This window comes from Salvelinus fontinalis, chromosome 16, assembly GCF_029448725.1.
Source record: "Salvelinus fontinalis isolate EN_2023a chromosome 16, ASM2944872v1, whole genome shotgun sequence".
Lineage (NCBI taxonomy): Eukaryota > Metazoa > Chordata > Actinopteri > Salmoniformes > Salmonidae > Salvelinus > Salvelinus fontinalis.
Window position 1 is genome coordinate 29,224,928 of NC_074680.1, and position 27,313 is coordinate 29,252,240.

The 27,313-nt window shown below is 42.4% G+C and overlaps 2 protein-coding genes across 7 annotated transcripts in view; one reads left to right on the top strand and one right to left on the bottom strand.

Annotated features, from left to right (window-relative positions):
- The window catches only part of rtn1a (reticulon 1a), a 47,732-nt gene extending 45,448 nt beyond the window's left edge, over positions 1-2,284 (bottom strand). Inside the window, exon 1 of the mRNA XM_055864991.1 lies at positions 1,861-2,284. Within this exon, the coding sequence (XP_055720966.1) occupies positions 1,861-2,080 (220 nt within the window). The 5' untranslated portion in view covers positions 2,081-2,284. The remainder of the gene's footprint in view (positions 1-1,860) is intronic.
- A 94-nt stretch (positions 2,285-2,378) lies between these two features.
- lrrc9 (leucine rich repeat containing 9) lies at positions 2,379-27,093 on the top strand. 6 transcript variants are annotated; one of them, XM_055864984.1, is made up of 34 exons: positions 2,379-2,992; positions 3,198-3,215; positions 3,333-3,400; positions 3,493-3,711; positions 3,953-4,093; positions 4,206-4,269; positions 4,361-4,431; positions 5,374-5,556; positions 5,995-6,150; positions 6,250-6,458; positions 13,697-13,828; positions 14,062-14,241; positions 14,465-14,582; positions 14,677-14,812; positions 14,991-15,131; positions 15,277-15,401; positions 15,519-15,707; positions 15,836-15,955; positions 16,068-16,259; positions 16,365-16,490; positions 16,663-16,803; positions 16,956-17,133; positions 17,335-17,555; positions 17,703-17,825; positions 17,927-18,057; positions 18,178-18,286; positions 18,439-18,578; positions 19,097-19,233; positions 20,069-20,286; positions 21,065-21,133; positions 22,205-22,342; positions 23,252-23,435; positions 23,745-23,904; positions 24,039-27,093. In XM_055864984.1, exons 3-34 carry the CDS (start codon positions 3,344-3,346, stop codon positions 24,076-24,078), a joined length of 4,548 nt encoding a protein of 1,515 aa, XP_055720959.1. In that variant the 5' UTR covers positions 2,379-2,992; positions 3,198-3,215; positions 3,333-3,343; the 3' UTR covers positions 24,079-27,093. The 6 variants fall into 6 exon arrangements, with proteins under 6 accessions (XP_055720959.1, XP_055720961.1, XP_055720962.1 ...); XM_055864986.1 differs by having other exon boundaries at positions 22,205-22,330; XM_055864987.1 differs by having other exon boundaries at positions 4,055-4,093.
- Positions 27,094-27,313: the final 220 nt, after the last annotated feature.

Consider the following 27,313-nt stretch of genomic DNA (forward strand, 5'->3'; position numbering starts at 1 on the left):
TACCATTACTCCTTAAGGTGCAAGTACCTTATTTATGTTATTTTCAGAGGTTGACTCAAATTCTCAATTGCGATATGGTTCTAGAAACATAAAGCCCTTTACTTTCATATCACATCAACATAATTTCACAAATGCAAAATACAAACTTACTGTACACTGTTTTAACCGGCTTTATCAGTTGCAGATGACAGTATTCTTCAGCGACAACTTTTCTGGCGGCCTTCTTCCGTTACACACAGATGTTCGGGAACATGCTATATAGCTAATTATCACAAGTGGTCTCTCTGTCTTCCATAAACACGTGCAGTAACATGGAGATATGGCCGTTTGGGAACACTAACCCTATACAGTATATAATATATACACTACCGTTCAAAAGTTTGGGGTCACTTAGAAATGTCCTTGTTTTTGAAAGAACAGCAAATGTTTTGTACATTAAAATAATGTAAAATTGATCAGAAATACAGTGTAGACATTGTTAATGTTGTAAATGACTATTGTAGCTGGAAACGGCTGATTTTTTTTATGTAATATCTACATATGCGTACATACGCCCATTATCAGCAACCATCACTCCTGTGTTCCAATGGCACATTGTGTTAGCTAATCCAAGTTTATCATTTTAAAAGGCTAATTGATCATTTGAAAACCCTTTTGCAATTATGTTAGCACAGCTGAAAACTGTTTCAGCGCATGGTCAGCTCATGGCAGACCTTACTCAATCCCCTCTCATTCGCCCCACTTCACAGTAGAAGCATCAAACAAGGTTCTAAAGACTTTTGACATCTAGTGGAAGCCTTAGGAAGTGCAATTTGACCACATAGACACTGTGTATTCGATAGGCCAAGAGTTAAAAAACTACAAACCTCAGATTTCCCACTCCTGGTTGGATTTTTCTCCGGTTTTCGCCTGCCATATGAGTTATGTTATACTCACAGACATCATTCAAACAGTTTTAGAAACTTCAGAGTGTTTTCTATCCAAATCTACTGAGTAGCAGGCAGTTTACTCTGGGCACGCTTTTCATCCAAATGTGAAAATGCTGCCCCCTAGCCCAAACAGGTTAACAATGTCTACACTGTATTTCTGATCAATTTGATGTTATTTTAATGGACAAAAATAATATTTTCTTTCAAAAACAAGGACATTTCTAAGTGACCCCAAACTTTTGAACAGTAGTGTGTATGTATACATATAGTGTATACATTTAACGTTTTGATAATTGTTTCTGTGATATGGAGGATAAGGTCATTATGCTTCCAAAATAATAACGCAAGCGATGAGTGTTAATGTTCAGAGCATAGTGGCTCTTAACAAAACTCGCCTTCATCCAATGACTCTTATGTGTAATGTACTGGAACTGAGTCATGATCAAGGGCTAGGCCCATGGCTAGGTCACAGTCGGCCTGTTGTTTGCTGTCTTCTCTTGGTCTGTTCTGTAGATCTGTTTCTCTAAGACATTTCAATGTTTTGTAGACCTAAATTTCATAGTCCATAAACGGTTTTGAATTGTATTTTATCCAAGTTCAAATTCTGTTCTATTCTGTAGTTACCCACTAATAGGAAATCGATTCCATTATTTGCACTTAAGTACATTTCCCAGCCAAACCCATGACTGGTGTAGATTCAATCTACTAAACTTTTCACTGACTCCGTGAGAAAGTACAGAATGTCTGGTACACTGCGATGACGAAGGTTCCATCTCAGACATGTTACACCCCAAAAAATAAGTATTTGTGATAGCATCGGCTGCTATGAGAAATGTAAACAGACTAATTTAAATTACGCACGATGTATATCTATATAAAACAAGTGTTGTCTATAAGTGATAAGATAAATGTTATTGATAAACCGCTTTACCTGTAGATGTAGTTTCCATAGCAACGGGAGGCCTTTTCCCATCGTCCTCAAATTGATGAAATTGATCCAGGTCGCTCGTCTCCTCCCTGGTTTTCGGTTTAAAATCTTCACGTAGCTCATCAAACCGGGGTGGGGCGCTTCCAAACAGGCCATTTCTTTCATAATCGTCCCCAAACCATTTCCCTTCCGAACCTAGTTCGTCGCTGGGCTTCGAAGACATGCTTTTAGGGAGAGGTTGCGCGAGAGATAACAGGCACAAGCTGTAACGCGGGCTACACAATGGATAGTGGGTTGGTCAAACGAATAAAACAGGAAAATATGCTATGAAGGCCGACTGCCTTTACAAATGTATACTTAAACTGTAAAATTCTAATGGCTGCGCGGTCAAGTCCGAGAGCACAAGTGAGCGAGGTTGATTGTTTTAGTTCAGCGCTTCAAAGCTGACGTCATCGTATTAGCTTATTATGGTTGGCACTTATTTGGGGCAGAGTAACATTCTGTTAACTGTTTCAGCATGACTAATATTAAAGTGTTTGAATATACAATGGAAGTCAATGCAGTATGTTTCCAAGAGTACGCATAAAATAACTTGAGCATATTGAAGCATCTTTCAAGCGTATCATGTTTGAAATGCTTAAAACCACATCACAATAATAACGCAAATTGTAATATTCCTGTACCATGTTATGTTTGAACATACGACAGTTTTTGTTTTTTTGTTAAACGTTTTCACGTTAGTAGATGCAAGTAATTTCACTCATGCAAATATCCAGTTGAGGACCATTTCTTTGTTCTGTTCATGCTAGTTTCTGCTCAAATGAATTGCACTGTAGCGCCCTCGTGTGGTGATGATCAAAAGTACGAAGAAAAAGTTCAGATGACTCCTGAGCAACGGGGACGCACTTCCCTGGATACGGGTTGATGACAAACCTTGCTGGGGCATGCTAGCTACAGGTGCACAATGTCTACCATATAAACACGCAAAAATTATATTTTTGTTTTCATAAAGAGAATAGCTGCAATAACAGATGTCCAAAACTGGTATTCGGTTAACTTAGTGGTCTGAGCAGACAGTGTCCGTGACAGTGTACTAATGTGCAGGCTGCAACTTGTGCAGGCTGCAACTTCGAATGTAAGTACATTTGCATTAGCTGGCGTTACAGTTAGCTAGTCCGCTATCGACGTTAGCTTAGCTAGAGCTAACGTAGCTAGCTAGTAAACTAATTATTGAGTGACACAAATCACGTATTCTTGCTATTTGTACTTATATTAAATGTTTTCTATCTCTTATCTGTCCTCAAATTTTAGCTAAGGGTAAATTTTATGATTTTTTTCAGATGCTTGTTTACTGATAGGTAAGATTACCCATTACCCCCTACAGCCCCCAAACCAAGCCCCCAAATGTACTTAAGTTTAGCAATGTTCCTTATTTTAGCTATACATGACATGATCAACAATTGCTTATATTTCAGCACAGAACAACATGATACAGAGTGAAAAGCAAAGACATAATGGTGATGAGGAGGCTGTCAAAGAACTGGTGAGTAATTTTGTGTCAACCAGATACGTATGATTAAAACTAGTGTCATTTTCTGTTTGGCTTGTGGAGACACTTTTTTTGTACCTCAACAGTGTATTGCCAATGGGGTGTCTTATGAGAAGATACCCCAGGAAGGTAGCAGCATCACAGCCCTGGAGGTGTTCTTTTCAGGTTATCCTCGTATGGTTGGCCTCTCCCTTTTTCCAAGGCTGTGCCAGCTCACATTGGTAGGCCAGAGTATCAGTCACATCAAGGGCCTTGAGTCCTGTCCCCTGCTTCGGGAGTTCTGGGTGGTGGAATGCCAGCTGACAGTAAGATCCAGGTTTCTCTTCATTCCTTCATGCTGACATATTGGAGATGTGTGTAGAGTTTTTATCTAAAGAGTATCTAAAACAGAATTATATTGACCATCAAAACTGAGCATCTTTGATTTCTCAATTCAGAATAGACTGCAAAATGTCTGCAAAATAACTGTATCTAGCTAGGATTTGCATTTTTATCTTTAATACCAACAATACTTTTTTGGGGGGGTATTTATTTTCATTATTGTAGGACATTTCTGGACTTCAGAATTGCCATCAGTTACAGAAGCTGTACCTCTATGACAATCAGATCAGTAAGATTGAGAATTTGGAGTCACTTGTCAATCTACAGGTGCTGTGGCTTAACAATAACTTCATCACTCACATAGAGGTATGGATGCATTTCTGTGTCATGTAAATGCACCTCATAATCTGTATAGATTGGTTTTGTTGAAATCTGCATTTTTTTAGATGTCTCGTCCTTTCTTCATACCTGTTTAAAGGGATTAAACAGACTTCAAAAGCTGAGAGAGCTGAATTTAGCTGACAATAACATTGAGAAGATAGGTGAGTTGAAGGTTCATCTCCAATGGCTATAAACTTGACAGATTACATCTTTGATGTATTTATAATGATAATTATTATATCTGTTTCACAGGACACAGTCTTGATCCTAATATCAGCATTGAAAATCTGAATTTATCTGGGAACAAGATCTGCTCTTTTAAGGTAAGAAAAAAAAACATGAAACTATTTTCAAATAATGGAAGGTTGTAATTCTGCACCTTCTCAATCTAATATCTGACTACCACCTTTGCATATGGTGAATTACAGGCTTGCTTTTCAGTCAAATATCTTGATTGCCTAATTTATAGTAGATTCTATATATGATAATTCATTCAAACCTTTATTCTAGTCAACAATGTAGAAATCAGTCACCCGACAAAGGATTGGGTATTATTATTGATTGGCCGTCAGTCTCGATAGTTTCCTATTTCCCCGGGTCTCTTTGATTTTGAAAGAGCTGATTACAGCAATTCCCTGTATTTTATCTATGTCGAAGGCCTATTGCTACGGCAGTACAGAAATATCTGCTGATTTTAACTGTTGCACAATTCATCTGAAGCTTACCATCTTTGCCATTTTGATATGACATTTCTCCTTTAGTTGCCTGTTAAAAAGAAAAATAAGGAAATAAGTCCTTCTCTTTTCAAGTAATACAAACACTAATTTTCATTCACTCAAACACTAATTTCATTGAGCTGCATGAATTAACTGTATCAAATTTGCATGTGTCTTTTGTACTGTGGCAGGGTTAAAGGGAGATTCCCACAAAATTATTCATAAAATTGTGTTAAAAAATATATGTTTTACCATATTCTTACAACATACAGTATACAGAATGTCAGGTATGGCTTGAGTTTGGGTGAAGGAACAGTTGGTCCTCTATGATCTACCCTGAAACCTCAGAGTAACTCCCCACCAGCAAACAAGTAGAAATCCAATCATCTCATCAATCAATTATGTTAATGTGATGCCCTCCTCACAGATATACAGCATCAAAACCATTAGTGGGGTTGAGTGGCAATCAGGGTTGTGCATGCTTCAGTTTAGTGTTTTTAAACGTGTCCCTCTTAAGCATCAACATCATGTTATCGTGTTGTGTAACAGGAGCTGACCCTCCTGGCCCCATTGACCTGTCTGAGAGAGTTGGGACTGAAGGACCCCCAGTCAAGTCCCACCCCAGTATGTCTGCTGTGTAACTATGCCACCCACGTGCTCTACCACATGCCAGGCCTCCAGCGGCTTGACACCTACGACGTCTCCAGCAAGCATTTGAAGGACGCTGCTGAGGTACAGGTCAATAGTCCCAAGGGTCAGCTTTCGTAACTGTTGTCACTGTGCAGGCTCCAGGGCTGTGATAGCATAGAATTAGCAATTAGAATACTAGAATGGACATCACTTATCTTATAACAGTATTAAAGATCAGCCATTTTGGTAAAGAAGTAGAATTTCTCCCTGACCAAAATGGCTGCCATTACCACAGCATTCTGGAACTTTGAGGGTTTATGACATAATCCCTCTAGTAATTTAATAGGATCTTAATGTCTGATACTCTCTATTACTGAGAGATTAAAGCATTTGTTTAATAAGTCGTCCCTGAACTCTGATGATGGATGTATTTTTCCGGTGTTGTTTTTTTTCTAATCTTGTAATTACAGTCTAATGAACTATGCTATAAATAAAGGGGTTCCATTGCATACAGTACATTGTAACATCTGTTCATTCCAGTCCACTGTGATTAAGAAGATGATGTACTACAACATGCGTGTGCGGACAGCCCAGAGGAACCTGGCAGAGACCCAGGCCAATCTGCTGGAGAACAAGAGGAATCTCTTACAGCTGCCAGAGGACCGCATCAGAGCTCTCAATTATGCCCTCAAAAACGTCCGTACAACACTATGCCCTCAACAATGGACTTTTGATGCATATGTCATATATTTACAGTGGTGCTTAATATGACTATTGTGTTGGTGTCTTGAGCAGCTGGAGTGTGAGCTGTCGGAGGTGCAGGCTCTGTGCAGGAATTCGGCCCGTACCTGGGAGGATGGACTGTCACCGCTGAGTGAGGGCTCAGGGGACCGCAGTGACACCCTTGCTGACATCACCCGCGACCCCGGCCTGGAACACAAGATCCTCTCCAAGCTGGACACCCTGAAGGAGAGGTTGCAATTTTGGAACAGGAAGCTGGAGGAGTGAGTTCATGTACATTAATAATGGATTAGACCTCCAAGAGTGTATAAATCTAAAATCAAATTATATTTGTCAAATGCGTCAAATACAACAGGTGTAGTAGACCTTACCGTGAAATGCTGACTTACAAGCCCGTAACCAACAATGCAGTTAAGAAAATAGAGTTAAGAAAATATCTACTAAATAAATTAAAGTAGAAAAAATCATAATAATAAATAACACAGACCCCAAAGCAAATCAGGGGGAGAAAAATAAATAAAATCAAATTTTATTTGTCACATACACATGGTTAGCAGATGTTAATGCGAGTGTAGCGAAATGCTTGTGCTTCTAGTTCCGAAAATGCAGTAATAACCAACAAGTAATCTAACGTAACAATTCCACAACTACTACCTTATACACACAAGTGTAAAGGGATAAAGAATATGTACATAAAGATAATTGAATGAGTGATGGTACAGAGCGGCATAGGCAAGATGCAGTAGATGGTATAGAGTACAGTATATACATATGAGATGAGTAATGTAGGGTATGGAGACATGTATTAAATAGGTTTATTCAAAGAGGACAAATCATAGATGTTATGCTGAGAGGTAGATGTTCACTCTTCACTGTCCTCAGTGATTCTCTCCACAGAACAAAGGAGACAGGATGTAATTTATAACCCAACCCTAGCTTGTGGTTGACCAATTAGAATTCCTTGCAATAAAACTTAACAAGTATCCTATTTCAGGCTCAATGTATAAACAATTTGGACCAATGAGAACTTGCCATGTAGCTATGAGTTCCAGACTGAAATTCCTCCCATGTCTCTGACCCATTGATCATTAATCCCCTTTTACAGAAAAAACCTTGCAATGAGTGACATGTATCCATCGTGATCCATTGATCGTTAGTACTCTATTGACTTTTAGTCCTCTTGACCTTTAGTCCTCTGTGTTGTGTATTTATCTTCGAAATATCCATGCACTCCCCTAGACCATTTAAAAAAGAAATATACTTAAAATTAATTTTTAGAAAACATGAAAAAATAGACAGTATAAAAAACATTAGCAGTAAGCATAAAATCATTCACATTAAACACCTTGCATTTCTATAAAACACAAAGGGCATATTTTACTTGCTGTTACAATAAGAAATATTTTTTATAACTTTGTTTTAAATCTAAGTATTAACAGGTGTAATGATGATGTCTCATGATTCCTACCACATCATGTATTTGGAGGAAACTCACACAAAAAAATATTTTCTGCAAGACAATAATATTCAATCGTCCTATTGGCAAGGTAATCATTCACAAAGTCCTTTAAAAGTGACCAGCTCTTCCACACTGGTATCAGTCCCACATACAGTGCCTTGCAAAAGTATTGGCGTTTTTCCTATTTTACTGCATTACAACCTGTAATTTAAATGGATTTATATTTGGATTTCATGTAATGGACATACACAAAATAGTCCAAATTGGTGAATTGAAAAAAATTACTTGTTTAAAAAAATTAAGAAATAAAAACGGAAAAGTGGTGCGTGCATACAGTTGAAGTCGGAAGTTTACATACACTTAGGTTGGAGTCATTAAAACTCGTTTTTCAACCACTCCACAAATTTCTTGTTAACAAACTATAGTTCTGGCAAGTCGGTTAGGACATCTACTTTGTGCATGACACAAGTAATTTTTCCAACAATTGTTTACAGACAGATTATTTCACAATTCCAGTGGGTCAGAAGTTTACATACACTAAGTTGACTGTGCCTTTAAACAGCTTGGAAACTTCCAGAAAATGATGTCATGGCTTTAGAAGCTTCTGATAGGCTAATTGACATCATATGAGTCAATTGGAGGTGTACCTGTGGATGTATTTCAAGGCCTACCTTCAAACTCAGTGCCTCTTTGCTTGACATCATGGGAAAATCAAAAGAAATCAGCTAAGACCTCAGAAAAAGAATTGTAGACCTCCACAAGTCTGGTTCATCCTTGCGAGCAATTTCCAAACGCCTGAAGGTACCACGTTCATCTGTACAAACAATAGTACGCAAGTATAAACACCATGGGACCACGCAGCCGTCATACCGCTCAGGAAGGTGACACGTTCTGTCTCCTAGAGATGAACGTACTTTGGTGCGAAAAGTGCAAATCATTCCCAGAACAACAGCAAAGGACCTTGTGAAGATGCTGGAGGAAACAGGTACAAATATCCAAGTACAAGTATCTATATCCACAGTAAAACGAGTCCTATATCGACATAACCTGAAAGGCCACTCAGCAAGGAAGAAGCCACTGCTCCAAAACCGCCATAAAAAAGCCAGACTACGGTTTGCAACTGCACATGGGGACAAAGATCGTACTTTTTGGAGAAATGTCCTCTGGTCTGATGAAACAAAAATAGAACTGTTTGGCCATAATGACCATCGTTATGTTTGGAGAAAAAAGGGGGAGGCTTGCAAGCCAAAGAACACCATCCCAACCGTGAAGCACGGCGGTGGCAGCATCATGTTGTCGGGGTGCTTTGCTGCAGGAGGGACTGGTGCGCTTCACAAAATAGATGGCATCATGAGGATGGAAAATTATGTAGATATATTGAAGCAACATCTCAAGACATCAGTCAGGAGGTTAAAGGTTGGTCGCAAATAGGTCTTCCGAATGGACGATGACCCCAAGCATACTTCCAAAGTTGTGGCAAAATGACTTAAGGACAACAAAGTCATGGTATTGGAGTGGCCATCACAAAGCCCTGACCTTAATCCTATAGAACATTTGTGGTCAGAACTGAAAAAGCGTGTGCAAGTGAGGAGGCCTACAAACCTGACTCAGTTACACCAGCTCTGTCAGGAGGAATGGGCCAAAATGCACCTAACTTATTGTGGGAAGCTTGTGGAAGGCTACCCGAAACGTTTGACCCAAGTTAAACAATTTAAAGGCAATGCTATCAAATACTAATTGAGTGTATGTAAGCTTCTGACCCACTGGGAATGTGATGAAAGAAATAAAAGCTGAAATAAATCATTCTCTCTACTATTATTCTTACATTTCACATTCTTAAAATAAAGTGGTGATCCTAACTTTTTACTAGGATTAAATGTCAAGAATTGTGAAAAATGTTTAAATGTATTTGGCAAAGGTGTATGTAAACTTCTGTCTTCAAGTGTACATGTAGGTACAGTTATTAAAGTGACTATGCATAGATAATAACAGAGTAGCAGCAGCGTAGAAAATGGGAGGGGCAATGCAAATAGTCTGGGTAGCCATTTGATTAGATGTTCAGAAGTCTTATGGCTTGGGGGTAGAAGCTGTTTAGAACCCTCTTGGACCTGGACTTGGCGCTCTGGTACCACTTGCCGTGCGGTAGCAGAGAGAACAGTCTATGACTAGGGTGGCTGGAGTCTTTGACAATTTTCAGGGCCTTCCTCTGACACCGCCTGGTATAGAGGTCCTGGATGGCAGGAAGCTTGGCCCCAGTGATGTACAGAGCCGTACGCACAAACCTCTGTAGTGCCTTGCGGTCAGACGCCGAGCAGTTGCCATACCAGGCAGTGATGCAACCAGTCAGGAAGCTCTCAATGGTGCAACTGTATAACTTTTTGAGGACCTGTGGACCCATGCCAAATCTTTTCAGTCTCCTGAGGGGGAAAAGGCCTTGTCGTGCCCTCTTCACGACTTTCTTGGTGTGTTTAGACCATGATAGTTTGTTGGTCTTGTGGACACCAAGGAACTTGAAACTCTCAACCTGCTCCACTACAGCCCTGTTGATGTGAATATGGGCGTGTTCGGCCCTCCTTGTCCTGTAGTCCACGATCATCTCCTTTGTCTTGATCACATTGAGGGAGAGGTTGTTGTCCTTGCACCATACTGCCAGGTCTCTGACCTCCTCCCTATAGGCTGTCTCATCAATGTCAGTGATCAGGCCTACCACTGTTATGTCGTCAGCAAACTCAATGATGGTGTTGGAGTCGTGCTTGGCCATGCAGTCGTGGTGAACAGGGAGTACAGGAGGGGACTAAGCATGCACCCCTGAGGGGCCCCCATGTTGAGGACCAGAGAGGCAGATGTGTTGTTCCCTACCCTTACCACCTGGGGGGGGGGGGGGGGGCTGTCAGGACGTCGAGGATCCAGTTGCAGAGGAGGGTGTTTAGTCCCAGGGTCCTTAGCATAGTGATGAGCTTTGTGGGCACTATGGTGTTGAACGCTGAGCTGTTGTCAATGAACAGCATTCTCAAATAGGTGTCCGTTTGCCCAGGTGGGAAAGGGCAGTGTGGAGTGGGATTGAGGGCATAGCGGGGTTTCTTATAAGTGTCCGGATTAGTGTCCCGCTCCTTGAAAGTGGCAACTCTAGCCTTTAGCTCTGTGCGGATGTTGCCTGTTATCCATGGCTTCTGGTTGGGATATGTACGTCCGGTCACTGTGGGGACAACGTCGTTGATGCATTTATTGATGAAGCCGGTGACTGAGGTGGTAAACTCCTTAATGCTATTTGATGGATCCCGGAACATATTCCAGTCTGAGCAAGCAAAACAGATCTGTAGCGTAGCATCCTCTTCATCTGACCACTTCCGTATTGAGCGAGTCACTGGTATTTCCTGCTTTCATTTTTGCTTGTAAGCAGGAATCAGGAGGATAGAATTGTGTGGAGTAAAGGTGGTTGAGTTTTTTTTTCCTCTGGTTGCACGTGACTGCTGGTAGAAATGAGGTAAAACGGATTTAAGTTTCCCTGCATTAAAAACCTCTTAGTGAATAGGGGGCGCTGTTTTCACTTTGGGAAAAAATCGTGCCCAAATTAAACGGCCTCGTACTCTGTTCTAGATCATACGATATGCATATTATTATTACTATTGGATAGAAAACACTCTGAAGTTTCTAAAACTGTTTGAATTATATCTGTGAGTAAAACAGAACTCATTTGGCAGCAAACTTCCAAATAGGAAGTGAAAATTCTGAAAATGGGGCTCTGTGTCAGGCCTTGCCTATTCAATTGCCTTATATTTATGGATCTGTATCCACTTCATACGCCTTCCACTAGATGTCAACAGGCAGTAGAATGTTGAATGGGGTGTCTAGCTTGATGTGAGACCGAATGAGAGCTTTTGGAGTGACAGGTCTGCCCTATTGGCAGTATTTAGCCACGCACCAGGGAACCCCACATTGTCTTCTGAAATGCGTTAGGTATACACAACGAAATACTCCGTCTTGGAATTTATTGGATACATATGAGAAAAACATAGTTTATTCGATGTTTATTGTGACTTTTTGGAATTTTTTGTTCCATGCGCCAAGAGTTGATGGACATGTGCCCTCCACAATGCTAGCCAAAGTTGCTAATTCGACAGAAGAAATGGACATTCTAAAACAAAACAACGATTTATTGTGGAACTAGGACTCCTTGCACTACATTCTGATGGAAGATCATCAAAGGTAAGAGAATATTTATGATGTTATTTCGTATTTTTGTGGAATATGTTGGCTCCAACATGGCAGAGAATTGCTGGGCGCTGTCTCAGAATATTGCATGCTGTACTTTGTACTAAAGTTATTTTTTAAAATCTAACACAGCGGTTGCATTAAGAACCAGTGTATCTTTCATTTGCTGTACAACATGTATTTTTTAGTAAAGTTCATGATGAGTTTTTTGGTTAGATTACGTGACTGTCCAAAATTTCTCCGGACAATTTGGTGCATTATGGCGCCGTATTCACAATGTAAAACCAGGATTTGTAGCTATAAATATGCACATTTTGGAACAAAACATAAATGTATTGTATAACAGTATGTTATAAGACTGTCATCTGATGAAGTTGTTCAAAGGTTAGTGATTAATTTTATCTCTATTTGTGGGTTTTGTGAAAGCTATGTTGGCGTTGTGTGTTTGGCTATTGTGGTGAGCTAACATAAATATATATTGTGTTTTCGCTGTAAAACACTTTAAAAAATCGGAAATATTGGCTGGATTCACAAGATGTTTATCTTTCATTTGCTGTACAACATGTATTTTTCATAAATGTTTTATGATGAGTATTTATGTATTTCACGTTGCTCTCTGTAATTATTCTGGCTGTTTTGGTGCTATTTGTGACGGTGGCTGCAATGTAAAACTACGATTTATACCTATAAATATGCACATCTTCGAACAAAACCTAAGTGTATTGTATAACATGATGTTATAAGACTGTCATCTGATGAAGTTGTTCAAAGGTTAGTGATTAATTGTATCTCTATTTGTGGGTTTTGTGAAAGCTATGTTAGCGGTGAATAAATGGCGTTGTGTGTTTGGCTATTGTGGTCAGCTAACATAAATATATATTGTGTTTTCGCTGTAAAACATTTTAAAAATCGGACACGTTGGCTGGATTCACAAGATGTTTATCTTTCATTTGCTGTATTGGACTTGTTAATGTGTGGAAGTTAAATATTTCTAAAAAATATTTTGGAATATCGCGAATTACGAAAAATATAGATAAACTCTATTGGTAGATAGTGCAGTCTACAGCTTATCATGAGGTAGTCTACCTCAGGCGAGCATATACCTTGAGACTACCTTAATATTAGACATTGTGCACCAGCTGTTATTGACAAATAGACGCACACCCCCACCCCTCATCATACCAGACGTAGCTGCTCTGTCCTGCCGATGCACGGAAAACCAAGCCAACTGTACGTTATACGTGTCGTTGTTCAGCAACGACTCATAAGAAACATAAGATATTACAGTTTTTAATGTTCCGTTGGTTGGATAGTCTCGAATGGAGCTCATCCAGTTTATTCTCCAGTGATTGCACGTTGGCTAATAGAACGGATGGTAGAGGCGGGTTACCCACTTGCTGACTAATTCTCACTAGGCACCCTGATCTCCGCCCCCTCTATTTCCTTATTTTCTTCATGCGAATGACGGGGATTTGGGCCTTGTCGGGGAGCAACATTATATCCTTCGCGTCAGCTCATTAAATAAAAAATCTTTGTCCAGTTCGAGGTGAGTAATCGCTGTTCTGATATCCAGAAGCTCTTTACGGTCATAAGAGACGGTAGCATCAACATTATGTACAAAATAAATTACAAACAATATGAAAAAACACACAAAATAGCACAATTGGTTAGAGCCCGTAAAACAGCGCCATTCTGAGAATTTCTAAACTTCTTTGAGTTTAGAAGGGTTTAATACAGTCTCATTTGGCATTCTTGTTTATATGTAAGCTTTCTATTGGCACTAAGATAATGAAGTGTGAAAAGGAGAGTGTTTTTATCTTGTTTTTGCAGGATTGAGTCCTGTTACCAGCGGGACTTGGCCCAAGCCACCAAAAGGAACGAGATGATGGTCTACTTTCTGCTGATGGAGCTTGAGACAGTGGGGAATATTCGGTTTGAAGAGGGCTGCTCCACAGACCCCTGGTACAAATTATCTCCTTTTACATAACAGTGACATTAGCTAGGGTACCTGCAGGGAAATTACTTATGTGACCATATAGTACTAGATCATGTAATGATATGTTTCATCCAAGTTTTTTCGGACTGATCTGTCTTGAGTTTACCTCATTTGTGTAGGTGATTTGTGTAGATGATTTATGTCGGTGATTTGCAGCATTTAGCTACTGAGTCCACTGTTTTATCTCTCCTCCCAACAGGTTCACTTCCTGTTATGACCTTCTGCTCTCACGGTTCTGTGCGTGGGACTACAAGGCTCATGGCATCACTGGCATTAAGATCAACCGTATCATCCGCATCCATAACCGTTCTCTGCGGCTTCGTTTCGAGGACAAGCTTCATACCCTGTTGGCCAGCGAGGAGTCGACAATGTTCTCACAGTGAGTTCCCATGATGAGACTGTTAAATCTTAAAATGGCAGCTCTTTCTTCTACACACAGCGTTCCTTTTCTCTATGATATTCACCTCAGCTCTTCAGTATTATGTCTATGTCTAATATTACACAGAAATAGTTGAACATTTATATTTTTTGATAACAGACCACATAAACTGAAATATTTTGACAGTATTTACATTTGTCTGACTGCAGTTCCATCTGTGCAGGAATTACAAACGCTGGCTGGAGTACCTGTTCTATGTGTCTGATCCTGAAAGAACCAGTGAGAAGAATGAGATGTTGCACATTCCAGAGGACGGCTTTAAAACAGCAGATATGTATAAGGTACACATATTGCTTATTTAGACTGTACACTATGCCTGAGATTGTGTCATTGTTTTAGTTCTTGACACTGTCATGTGTCTTGTGTCTGTGTTAGGCCCTGGGCAGAGAGAGAGCTGTACCCTTGTCTAACAGCCTGAGTGTGATGGACAGCCCCAGGATTGAGTACACACAGCGACAGGCCAACCAAGGCACCTCCAAGCAGAGCATAGACCCTCTTCTTTTCAGACATGGTCTGTATGGTCCTATTTCATCCTTTCACACACTTCAATGAATTTGTATTGCTAATGAAACCTTGAGGATATAAATCAGGATAAAAATGTAAATGTACAAATTATATTTTTTTGCTTTTAATGAACCTGTGTCAGAGAAACTGAAATGGAATTATTCAAACTCTCCTCCTGTTCCAAGGTCAGCTCATAGTGTCCAAAGTGTTCCTGGGCCGCAGCTTCCCCATCCATGAAGGGGATTCAGTGGACGCCCTCAACTACCCCAAAGCTCACTCTGTTTACCGCAATGTGAGCCCAGAGCAGGTCCATAAGACAAATGGAGGTAATGTCATGTGAAATATCACAACTGTTACTTTTCAGAACAACCAGTTTTTTACTGGTGACAGTAGAATGGAAACAGCCAGCAAAAGTCAACATTCTTCTATTCCATCTTATTGTTGACCAACCTGAGACTTCTATCCAAATAGAGAGGCCTTGCTCCTCCAAGATCCACAGTGGCTGTGACTGCAGTCTGAGACAGAGTCAGTGGTTTGTATTTGACCGTGAGCTTGTCCTGCCGGAGTACCTCATCGACTTTGAGTATATCTCGCAGGTAGGAAAAAGGATACCCTGTTTGTCTTTCAATGTTCCAATTTTTATAAACCCACCAACCAGGTGCTGATATTCACCAACCGTTTGTCCTCACCACTATGATGTTCCCTCCTCTCAGGACCGAGCACAGCCTGCGTTCCCAGAGCCCAACAGCAGAGGCACAGACGACACCCCTCCCAACGATATCAACCTGGACGAGGAAACTCTAAACATGGAGCCCATGCTCAAACCGCGGCCCAAGCTGCTGAGCCTGGACGAGAAGACTTTACTCAATGTAGCCAGGGCCAACGTCCTCAGTCAGATTACAGTAAGGGTTGAGGCCTCTGAGTGAGGGACTAACACATAATGGTACTTTAGCCCACTAGGTTTAGCACTGTTATCCTCTCTGTACTGTGCTGGTGCCCCACTTTCATCTTTCTTCTTTCCTGGTCAAAGGTGTTGAATCTCCATGGCAACAGCCTGAGTAAGCTGAAGGAGATCTCTCGTCTGACAGCCCTGCGCCGCCTGACTATCAGCTTCAATGAGTTTACACAACTAGATGACATCTCCCACATGGTGCGTTCTGACGGGTGGGGCGTTTAGGTCGACCAATCTTCATGAATCATTTTCAACTTGGAGTCCTACATACAGCAAATATGTTCCATAATGTTTCTCTGTGTTCCTCCAGCCCAACCTGGAGTTTGTGGACGCCAGCTACAACCACCTGCTGACCCTGGAGGGGCTGAGGGGTCTGGGGCGGCTCAATCAACTGGACCTACGCTGGAACCAGCTGACCCGCGCTAGGGAGGAGACTGCTGTGCTCCGGAAACATGCCCCCACCCTGCTGAGACTGGACACCCGCCACAACCCCTGGCATAGGGTAAAACCACACACACTACCACCAGCTTTAACGTTGGTCTAGTCTAGTGTCCATATAGTAAGACCATAAGACACTGTGCTGATGAAAGTGATGCGTTTGTCCCAGCCCGAGGCGGTAAGGATGACGGTTCTGGGACGTCTGATTAGCCTTACACACCTGGATGACATGCTGGTGACAGAGGAAGAGGCAGGCGCTGCTGTTCAGATGGCTGCAAGCTCCAGAATCAGCCAGGTAAGAGTTAGACAAGAGAATCACTCTCTTCTTAGTTCATAATTTGCCAGATAAGTTGAATACTTTAATGTAAGTGGGCTACCTTTGCTGTTACATGCTGCGTGAGAACGTTTGGTCTAACGTCTGTGTTGAGAGTAGTAATTCCTCAGTCTGATTCACACTCTGGCTACAGGCATCTCTGCTGGCCCACTCCCGGACGGACAGTGAGCGTCCCCGCAGTCTCAGCCTGCTCTCTGCAGCCCAGCTCCTGGATCAACTCAGCCCCTCGCCCTGGGACATCACTGGAGACCTAGAGCAAGGCTGGACCACCAAGGTGAAACAAACACTAATATACACAATACTGGAGTCCAGGAACAATAAAGATGTACTCGTTTCAGCTTGTGGTTTATGGGTTCTCTCCAGGTGCTTCATCTGCGGTACAAGTGCAGTCTGTTTACTTAACAGTGACCTCTGAACTCTGAGCAGATCACAGCCCTTAACCTTGACAGCCAGAGGCTCTCCAGGCTCACCAACCTGGACAAACTGGTCAACCTGCGCTGGGCCTCCTTCAATGACAACAACATCTCTAAAGTGGAGGGTCTGGACAACTGCCAGCATCTAGAGGAGCTGTCCCTCAACGACAACTGCATCTCTAGGCTAGACGGTCAGTCCTAATCTCAATGGTCACCACATGACAAATTATTAAGTGTTGTCATATATATTTTAACACAATAGAAAACCCTTGGCACTCTTGGTTCAGAATGCACTAGGTCTATTCAAGGAAGAGAGAATTATTTGGTATTGACAAGGGAATCATGTCCATCAAAGATGTATGAGATATCCCTCCCTATCTTTGTCCTCTCAGGTGTGTCCAAACTGCACCAGCTCACTAAGCTCAGTGTGAATGGGAACCAGCTGTCCTGTCTGGACGGCACTGTCCTGGACCGGATGCCCAACCTCCACTTCTTGTCTGTGGAGAACAACTGCATTGGCTCCCTGAACGGGGTGCATAGGGCCCGCTCACTATTCGAGCTGTACATAGGCAACAACATCATCACCTCCACACGAGACATCTACCACTTAAAGGTGAGCTGACCTCACACAGCCAAGCATGATAACATACTGTACACCAACCCACAGGATACATAAAAGCTGTTTTTTATACACTGTTACTAATAGTCAATGTGGAAATTAAAATAAAGTAAGATAATTGTTTTTTACATTTCTTTCTAGGCTTTGACAAACTTAATCATTCTGGATCTGTATGGTAATCCTTTAGTGGAGAAACTGGAAAGCTATAGGATTTATGTGGTGTTCCATCTACCCTCTCTAAAGGCACTGGATGGGGTTGCAGTGGTATGTTTACATCATAATCAAATAGAGCTATTCGTTTTAGAGATAAATAAAACTTTTGCTGAATTGAGATGAAACAGAAGTGACGTCATTGTTATCCACAGGAAATGACGGAGTGTGAAAATGCCAAGGATGTGTTTGGTGGACGCCTGACCCCTGACATGGTGGCAGAGAAACTGGGACACTCCAACTACTCCGACGTCGTTGATCTCAACCTGCAGTCCAGTGCCATCAGGTCATTGAGCATAGTGTACTGTGTAGTAGTTCATCACAGTATTTCAGTCACCTTTTAGATGAGTAGAAGAGACAGTAAAAGAAAGAGTGAGTGTGTATAAAGTGTTCCCTTTCTCCCCAGTATGGTGGACCTGGCCCCAGCAGACCTGTTCCACAACATGCGCAGTGTCAACCTGGAGCACAACAACCTCACCTCCTTCAGTGGCCTTGTCTACCTGCCCAACATCAAGGTGGGCCTGCCAAATGATTGTTACCAACCGGCCAGACTTTTCCGACCATTCTAAAATGTAATCTGTGCCATATATTTTACATTTATCAGTTGCACTGTCAGGTTTTTTAAAACCATCAACAATAAAATAAAATCTTATTTTCTTCCATGTAGGCACTATGTTTGAACTATAATCACATAGAATCCATCCTGCCCAGGCAGAAGGCCCAGGCCCCCTTGACTAACAGACAGATTCTCTACCACAAGGTGAACTCCAGTGGCTATGGCCAGCAGGGCTCATCAAAAGGCAGCAGGTACCAGCAGTACAGATAAAAGTATATTATTTGAACATGGCATTGAAATGTATTACTTTTAAACCTAGTTTGTGAGTCGTAAATGTACAATTCATGAATACCTTTAAACATTTCTGTCTTCTCAGTATACTGTGTGGTTGGCAAAGGACTAATTTCATGTCTTTGTTGCAATAGACTAGAGTATATTTTTCTACTTTCAGCCACTTGGGGGCAGCATGAAGCTGTTGAAGTGACAAAGATTTTAGGCTTCTATTAGCTGCTCTCAGAAAAGCACAAATCTCCCTTTTCACTGATACTATTGAAAAAGACCAGAGGAGAGTTTACACAAAGTAAAAGGTTTAAAATGTGAAGGGGGTTTGGGGGGGGGGGGGGGGGTCAGGCTTTTGTGTGATTTGCCTTGAGTTGCTGTGCACCTGAGGTCTGGCCTTCTAAATGAGGCACTGGGGAGAGAAGTTGCAGTGCATTCAGTCAGAGTGGCAGCTAAAGCTCAGAGTGCCCATTCTTTCCCTCTCTTTCAGGGAAGTGGGTCCTGTGGACAGCCTAGAGCCACTAATGAGCAGCCTGGAGGTGCTGCATTTGAGCCACAATGGCATCTCAAATATGGCCAATCTGCAGCTCAGCAGGCTAACAAATCTCAAAGCACTCTTCCTCCAAGGTACAGTAACAGCTTCCTTCAGGTTTCAAAGCTGATGAAAAGTACAGCTCAGTAACAGTAACAGACGAGGCTCTCTCAGACCTGTCCAGGTGGAGATGATGCAACAAGAATAGGAACGAAATGGGCATGGCAATGAGTCACAGGAAAACAGTGCCTTTTTCTGTCTGCCATTGTTTGCATTTGATGATTGTTTTCTTCAGTTGAGTGACTGTTTGATCCTAATCCCACCCTGGATGTTTGTTTATAATCCTGTCAAGACAGCTTTGTACACACCACAGACCACACTCACTATACACACGGATTCAGGGCAGAAGATGCACCTTTTCCAGTTCCTCTTTAAAATGGCAATCTGTAGTTGCTACATACATTTTTGTACTTTTCAATTATAGATATATACCTATAACTTATAAATGCCTCATTAGCTTTGTTCAACTGTCGTTACCTATCAGAACCCAAAATATAAGCTTGTTTTATTCCATTGTTTGTAAACAATGTAATTGTAAACACACACTGTATAGCCCCAAAATATGGTTAAAACTATTATTTTAATCGCATGGATGGTCAGTCCTATCGATAGCTCTGTCTATGAATGTGGTTACATTGCTCAAGCCCCATCCCTCAGCAGTTTACCAAAAACAGTGGCGGGGAGTTCGCTCTGTTGTTGGTTCAACTTCAGATTTCCCCTTTAAGTATCTGAGTGAATTTCAGAGTTAATGATTGAAATTCACAGTGTTGTAATTTGCAATGATGCCGCCCAGTCAAATCATATTGGTAACAGGGGTATCTGTAGTCATGTAATTACCTACTGATGTAATATCTTACCTTCTCCTCTCAGGTAATGAGATCAGCCAGGTGGAGGGCTTGGAGGGTCTGCATCAGCTCCGGGAGCTGGTCTTGGACCGGAACCGGATCAAGGCCCTGGGGGAGAACTCCTTTTTTGGTCAGGCTTTTCTGCTGGAGCTGCACCTGGCAGAGAACCGCCTCCGTGAACTTAACCACCTCCAACCCCTTACCAAACTGAGGAGGCTGTTCCTGGGCATGAACAAACTACAGGTACCCCTCCTCCAGCAGTCCTCCAGTGTCCTGCAACTGCAAGTTATTGCACTTTCTGGCAATACTGAGCCATTCATATGCATTCATATACTGTAATGAGGAATTCATTCATTCACAGTGTGGAAATGTCCACCAAGTTCAAAGTCAAACTCCCTCTACAGCAGTTACTGAATTATGGTGATGCACTCATCATGTGCAGAGCATTTGGCGTCTGTTTTATTTTGATCTACAGTATATTCTAGGGGGTGGAAATATAGTTCCATAATTATAGATCGTTACCACCCCACTGTGGCGTGTGTGTGGGGGTAGCTAGTATTAAGGAGAATCGACATTGACTGAAGGTCAGGGTTATACGTATGAGGACAGAGAGGAACAATCAAGGCAACGTGTAATCAGTGTCTCAGCCTACATCTCATTCTCACCCCAGGCGGGTGATTTGTGCTTTGTCTCTTTTTCCCCCAATTCGCTTCTTTTTCTTCCTTAATCTTTTCATGTTTTCAATTAATGGAGGTCTGTGTGAGTCACAGCCCGGCTCAGTCACGTTCCGTGGGGGAGAGAGACGCCCCCGCTCCCCTTTTGGATGCCTAAACTCTCATGAGATTAATGAAAGATCACACATGTAATCTCTCCCATGAACTGCCCCGCTCCTCTCTCACAGCTTCAAAATGTGGATGAGGTTTGGCCCTAATGGATTGGGGAGGGGTTAAATTCATGCTGCTATGAAGTGAGTAGGACAGACAGTATAATATGTCTTATCTCTCCTTTCTATTCCCTGTAGGACATCTCAGAGCTGGACAAGCTAGAAGTCCTTCCCTCCCTGATTGAGCTGTCAGTTGTAGGGAATCCTGTGAGTATCTATTTGTTTTTTTACCAATGTCGGTTACAACCTTGTATGTCTACCGGAAGCTACAATTACTACAATCAAGCAAGGGCTCAGTGAATGAAAGGGCTCAGTATGAAAATTGTCAAATTATTCCCATTATGGGTCTCCTTCGCCTGCATTTCAGTGTGTGTTCATTTTGTCTGAAAAGCCCCTGAGTTCTGTGCGCAATGGAAATCCAAGAGACCAAACCTGGCTGCTCTTATTTAGAGGCCAGAGGACACTTCAAATATGTGTACTGAGACACAGACTCTCTCACACACACACACACATACATACACACACACACACATTACCTCATTTACACCCTCACCCAAATTCTCACACACAAGCTCACAGACTCACTTTTACCAAACACACACTCAGTGCAATTCTGTAGTTCTAAATTAAGCGATTACATGATGGACCATCTGCTGTGCCTCAAACTGGCCTGCATCAGAGACAAATCCGCTGACCAAATGGCAGGGCCGTTATCAGACACTATTGGCCTGGGTTCAGCACCCATCTGGAGCCCATGGATCAGAGCTCTTATTGCACAGTGCAGAGGGCTTGCCATCCATGGAGGCCTTCTCAGCTGGGCCAGCCTGTTTACCCCACAGCCCCCACCCACCCATCCAATCCCTTCCCTTCCCCCATGGGGCTTAATCCTGCCAGGGTGGAGAGCCAGCAGCCGCTCCAGAGACAATACCCCCTGCTGTCAGCCGCATGAGATCACTGCTGCACCCATGTGCCCTGGCCAGATCATCTCTCCTCTCCTTCTCTTCTGTTCAGTTTTCCCTCCTGTAGGGACTGACAGGGCTCTGACCGGAGAGGATGGCTTTGTCCCCTGTGAAGGGGGGAGCAGAGGGTTCCATCAGCTGGACGGGGGGAGGGTAGGGCTAGTGGGGCCGGCATAGGAGATGATGAGAGTGTGGTCTCTGAGGGTGGTGAATTCAGAGAACTGTGTTGGACTCACAAACAGACCCATGCCAGTTTAGTCCTTACAGGACAGCCTTCACTCCGAGGTCCTACATGAGTAAATGTTTTCTGTTGTCCCAGGTGGCCTGGCGATCCCTCCATAGGCCGGCAGTGGTACTACGCCTCTCCAGACTGCAGGTTCTGGATGGGGTGATGGTCACCCTGGAGGAGAGGACCAAGGCTGAGCTACTCTGCACAGAGGTCCAGGTGGGAGTTATGGTACTGCCTTTGTGTATCACCTGGTTGGTAAGAGCTTTGTCTTCCTAACTGCATCTTCTCCTGCGACCACTGCAGCTATCTCCGACCTAAGAAGCCACAAAGGCCTAATTTCTGTTAAAGGCCAGATAACTGGCCATATCATGTCAACTGCAATGCAACTTGAACTCAAACAGCGTACAGAAAAACAACAACCAAACAGCAACTACCAAAACACAAGGATCAAACTTCCAGTTTGTCTCCCTGATTTGATCTGCACATAACAAGAGATGGGGGCAGTAATGCTCCTCCAGTGCTGAATTAAAAGCAGCCTAAGCCAGCTCAGTTCATCCTGCTGATTAGATGAAATGTGCACGGCCGATAATGCACCAATGGATTTGCCCCCCTATTAGCTGGGTCAACCCGGCCCCCTGTGCTCGTTAAGAGAGTATTTGGGAGCGAGAGGGAGAGGGGGATCCTGGGCTTTCTCATTAAAAACATAAATTCAAAACCCTCTTCCTGCTCTTGACCCCCATCCCGTTCGTTTCAGGTTTATGCCTGCTCTCACCCAGCTCTTTTTTTTGTTTTCATTCAACAGTTGTTATTATTATTGAGTGATCATTATCATTCTCTAATTAGATTTTTACACGTGATGAAAGACAATAGAAATGTAGCCATCCATACTGTAACGTGGGTTGTGCAGAGACTAGCTATGGAGGGTGTAGTGAGGCAGGAAGCATAGATGGGAGCCAATGCAGGACATATTAGTGAGGTCAGAGAGTTGAGACAGTGTTGCTAACGTGTCCCCATGTGCACTTATTATGGACACCCATTAATATCACCTGACTCAAAGTAGCTTTATGTAGGCTGTATATCCTCTTTTGTGGTATAGTATTGGTGTGGTATTCACTGTCTCTCCCTTTCTCCCCACAGCGCCCAATGGCTCATGGGTCCGGCATGGATATGAACCTGCCTGGCCTGCTTCCCCTCATGTCCCGAACTGCCCCTCTGCGGGGGACCAGTCTGAGTGGAGGACTGCATCTGCAGCACTTCCTGGGTCATGAGATCGTGATGCCCTGCAACTTGGATGAAGCACTGCCCCATGACACGCCCAAACGTTAGTTAGCACTCCCTATTAAATGCCACACACACGGCACATCCGCACAGTACATCATGATATCCTCATCAATATTAATCAAATACCAACATTAGAATCTAAAAGTGTCTGGTTATGGGGAACACACATGTTTCATTCACCTCCATGATGGGCAGAGCTGTTAACCAACACAGAGAGCATACGTCTTTCTCTCTCTCTCTTTGGCTATGCTATGGGACTCAGGCTTGGTTATCCACTCATTAGGGTTTGACACTCATCCGGTCAGAGATAGCACTTTAATCCACACAACTGTGTTAATTCCCATCTCAGACAAGAAGCAAAAACACAGCAGCGCTGCCAACCACGCCCGCAGTGCCCAGGCAGAGATGACCTATAGGCAGATCAGAGGAATGGCAAGTACCCTGCCATCCACCGGCCTCCTTCCTAACGGGTACAGGGTCCTGATTACCAACCTCGAGCAGGACAGCAGGTGGGTAAAGCCCTAAACTCAGACCCTTGGGTTGTAGTGAGTAAATCTAGTTTGGTCTTGAGGTCAGATGTCCGTGTTCTAGAGCGGAGGATACACTGTAAAACCCTACCTGTATGCTTGTGTTTCTTTTACAGATTCCAGAGTGGTGGTGCTCCTAAACCCCCACCCATTTAGCACCCCAGGGGTTTGGTCAGAGGAATGGGGGACACTACTGTGGGCACGAGGAAGTAGAGAAATAGGAGGATCCTGATACTCCTGTGTAGGTCATTGCACACATGCAGAGTAAGAGTGGGAGGTATTGTTCAGCTGAATTCGGTTCACTTCTGCTCCATAGATTGTAGATTAGTGAACTGCGGATAACCCCCTTTCCTTTAGTTTGTCTATTTATAAATGTACACTGAAAAAAAATATAAACTCAACATGTAAAGTGTTGGTCCCATGTTTCATGAGCTGAAATAAAAGATCCCAGAAATGTTCCATACACACAAAAAGCTTGTTTCTCTCAAATTTTGTGCACAAATTTGTTTACATCCCTGTTAGTGAGCATTTCTCCCTTGCTAAGATAATCCATCCACCTGACAGGTGTGGCATATCAAGAAGCTGATCAAACAGCATGATCATTACAAGGTGCACCTTGTGCTTGGGACAATAAAAGGCCACTCTAAAATGTGTAGTTTTGTCACACAACACAATGCCACAGATTCACACAACACAATGCCACAGTCTCAAGTTTCTAGGGAGCGTGCAATTGGCAAGCTGACTGCAGGAATGTCCACCAGAGCTGTTGCCAGATAATTGAATGTTAATTTCTTTACCATAAGCTGCCTCCAATGTCATTTTAGAGAATTTGGCAGTACGTCCAACAGGCCTCACAACCGCAGACCACGTGTATGGCATTGTGTGGGCGAGCGGTTTGCTGATATCAACGTTGTGAACATAGTGCCACATGGTGACGGTGGGGTTATGGTATGGGCAGTCTTAAGCTACGGACAACAAACACAATTGCATCTAATCGATGGCAATTTGAATGCACAAAAACACTGTGACGAGATCCTGAGGCCTATTTTTTTCACAGGTTTCTGTGACCTATAGATGCACATCTGTATTCCCAGTCATGTGAAATCCAAAGATTAGGGCATAATGAATGTATTTCAATTGACTGATTTCCTCATATGAACAGTAAGTCAGTAAAATCTTTGAAATTGCTGCATGTTGCGTTCTATATTTTTGTTCAGTATATTTACTTTAGTGACATATAATGTGAAACATGAACTGCTGTATGCTTTGTCAAAATATATGTGATGTCTATACTTTAGGTTTTTTCTTTTCATTTTCACAAACACGTTTAGGGCCAGTGAGCTGATGATACTTGAAAAGAGCTACATGTCCAGTTGAAGTCGGAGGTTTACATACACTTAGGTTGGAGTCATTAAAACTCGTTTTTCAACCACTCCACAAATTTCTTGTTAACAAACTATAGTTTTGGCAAGTCGGTTAGGACATCTACTTCGTGCATGACACAAGTAATTTTTCCAACAATTGTTTACAGACAGATTATTTCACTTATAATTCACTGTATCACAATTCCAGTGGGTCAGAAGTTTACATACACTAAATTGACTGTGCCTTTAAACAGCTTGGAAACTTCCAGAAATGATGTCATGGCTTTAGAAGCTTCTGATAGGCTAATTGACATCATTTGAGTCAATTGGAGGTGTACCTGTGGATGTATTTCAAGGCCTACCTTCAAACTCAGTGCCTCTTTGCTTGACATCATGGGAAAATCAAAAGAAATCAGCTAAGACCTCAGAAAAAGAATTGTAGACCTCCACAAGTCTGGTTCATCCTTGTGAGCAATTTCCAAACGCCTGAAGGTACCATGTTCATCTGTACAAACAATAGTAAGCAAGTATAAACACCATGGGACCAAACAGCTGTCATACCGCTCAAGAAGGAGACGCGTTCTGTCTCCTAGAGATCATCTCTACCTTGTGAAGATACTGTGAAGACCTTGTGAAGATGCTGGAGGAAACGGGTACAAAAGTATCTATTTCCACAGTAAAACGAGTCCTATATTCACACAACCTGAAAGGCCGCTCAGCAAGGAAGAAGCCACTGCTCCAAAACCGCCATAAAAAAGCCAGAATATGATTTGCAACTGCACATGGGGACAAAGATAGTACTTTTTGGAGAAATGTCCTCTGATCTGATGAAACAAAAATAGAACTGTTTGGCCATAATGACCATCGTTATGTTTGGAGGAAAATGGGGGATGCTTGCAAGCCAAAGAACACCATCCCAACCGTGAAGTAAGGGGGTGGCAGCATCATGTTGTGGGGGTGCTTTGCTGCAGCTTTGCTTTGCTGCAGGAGGGACTGGTGCACTCCACAAAATAGATGGCATCATGAGAAAGGAAAATTATATGGATATATTGAAGCAACATCTCAAGACATCTGTCAGGAAGTTAAAGCTTGGACGCAAATGGGTCATGACCCCAAGCATACTTTCAAAGTTGTAGCAAAATGGCTTAAGGACAACAGAGTCAAGGTATTGGTGTGGCCATCACAAAGCCCTGACCTCAGTCCCATAGAAAATGTGTGGGCAGAACTATAAAAGCGTGTTCGAGCAAGGAGGCCTACAAACCTGACTCAGTTACACCAGCTCTGTCAGGAGGAATGGGCCAAATTAACTCAACTTATTGTGGGAAGCTTGTGGAAGGCTACCCGAAACGTTTGACCCAAGTGAAACAATTTAAAGGCAATGCTACCAAATTCTAATTGAGTGTATGTAAACTTCTGACCCACTGGGAATGTGATGAAAGAAATAAAAGCTGAAATAAATCATTCTCTCTACTGTTATTCTGACATTTCATATTCTTAAAATAAAGTGGTGATCCTAACTGATGTAAAACAGGGAATTCTTACTGGGATTAAATGTCAGGAATTGTGAAAAACTGAGTTTATATGTATTTGGCTAAGGTTTATATAAACTTCTGACTTCAACTGTGTATACAGTATCCGTATGTTAGGAGAGTGGGGCATGAACAAATGTCTCTTTCTATCCACAACTGTTATTCTCCAACCAGTGACCACTGTAATCTATTTAATACTGTGAGGTTTGGAGTCATGTCCATTACACTCCTTTCCTTGCCTCCAAAACTGAAAAAATAATAAACACCCACAGATGCAAGGGCGTGTGAGGCTGGCTTGTTGTGTTCATCGGGTCAAATGGATCCCCAGCAAGTGGATAATCTGGGTTTAGCGCACCTCTCTGTGAACAATAATCTGCAGTCACTTAGATGGGGCCATAATCTTGAATGAGATCCAAATGGATTGCAGAGATCTGTCAGTTTCAGCATGTTAGCCTTTTTTAAAAGGCCCACTATGGTTTTCCCTCTAATAGGCAACTC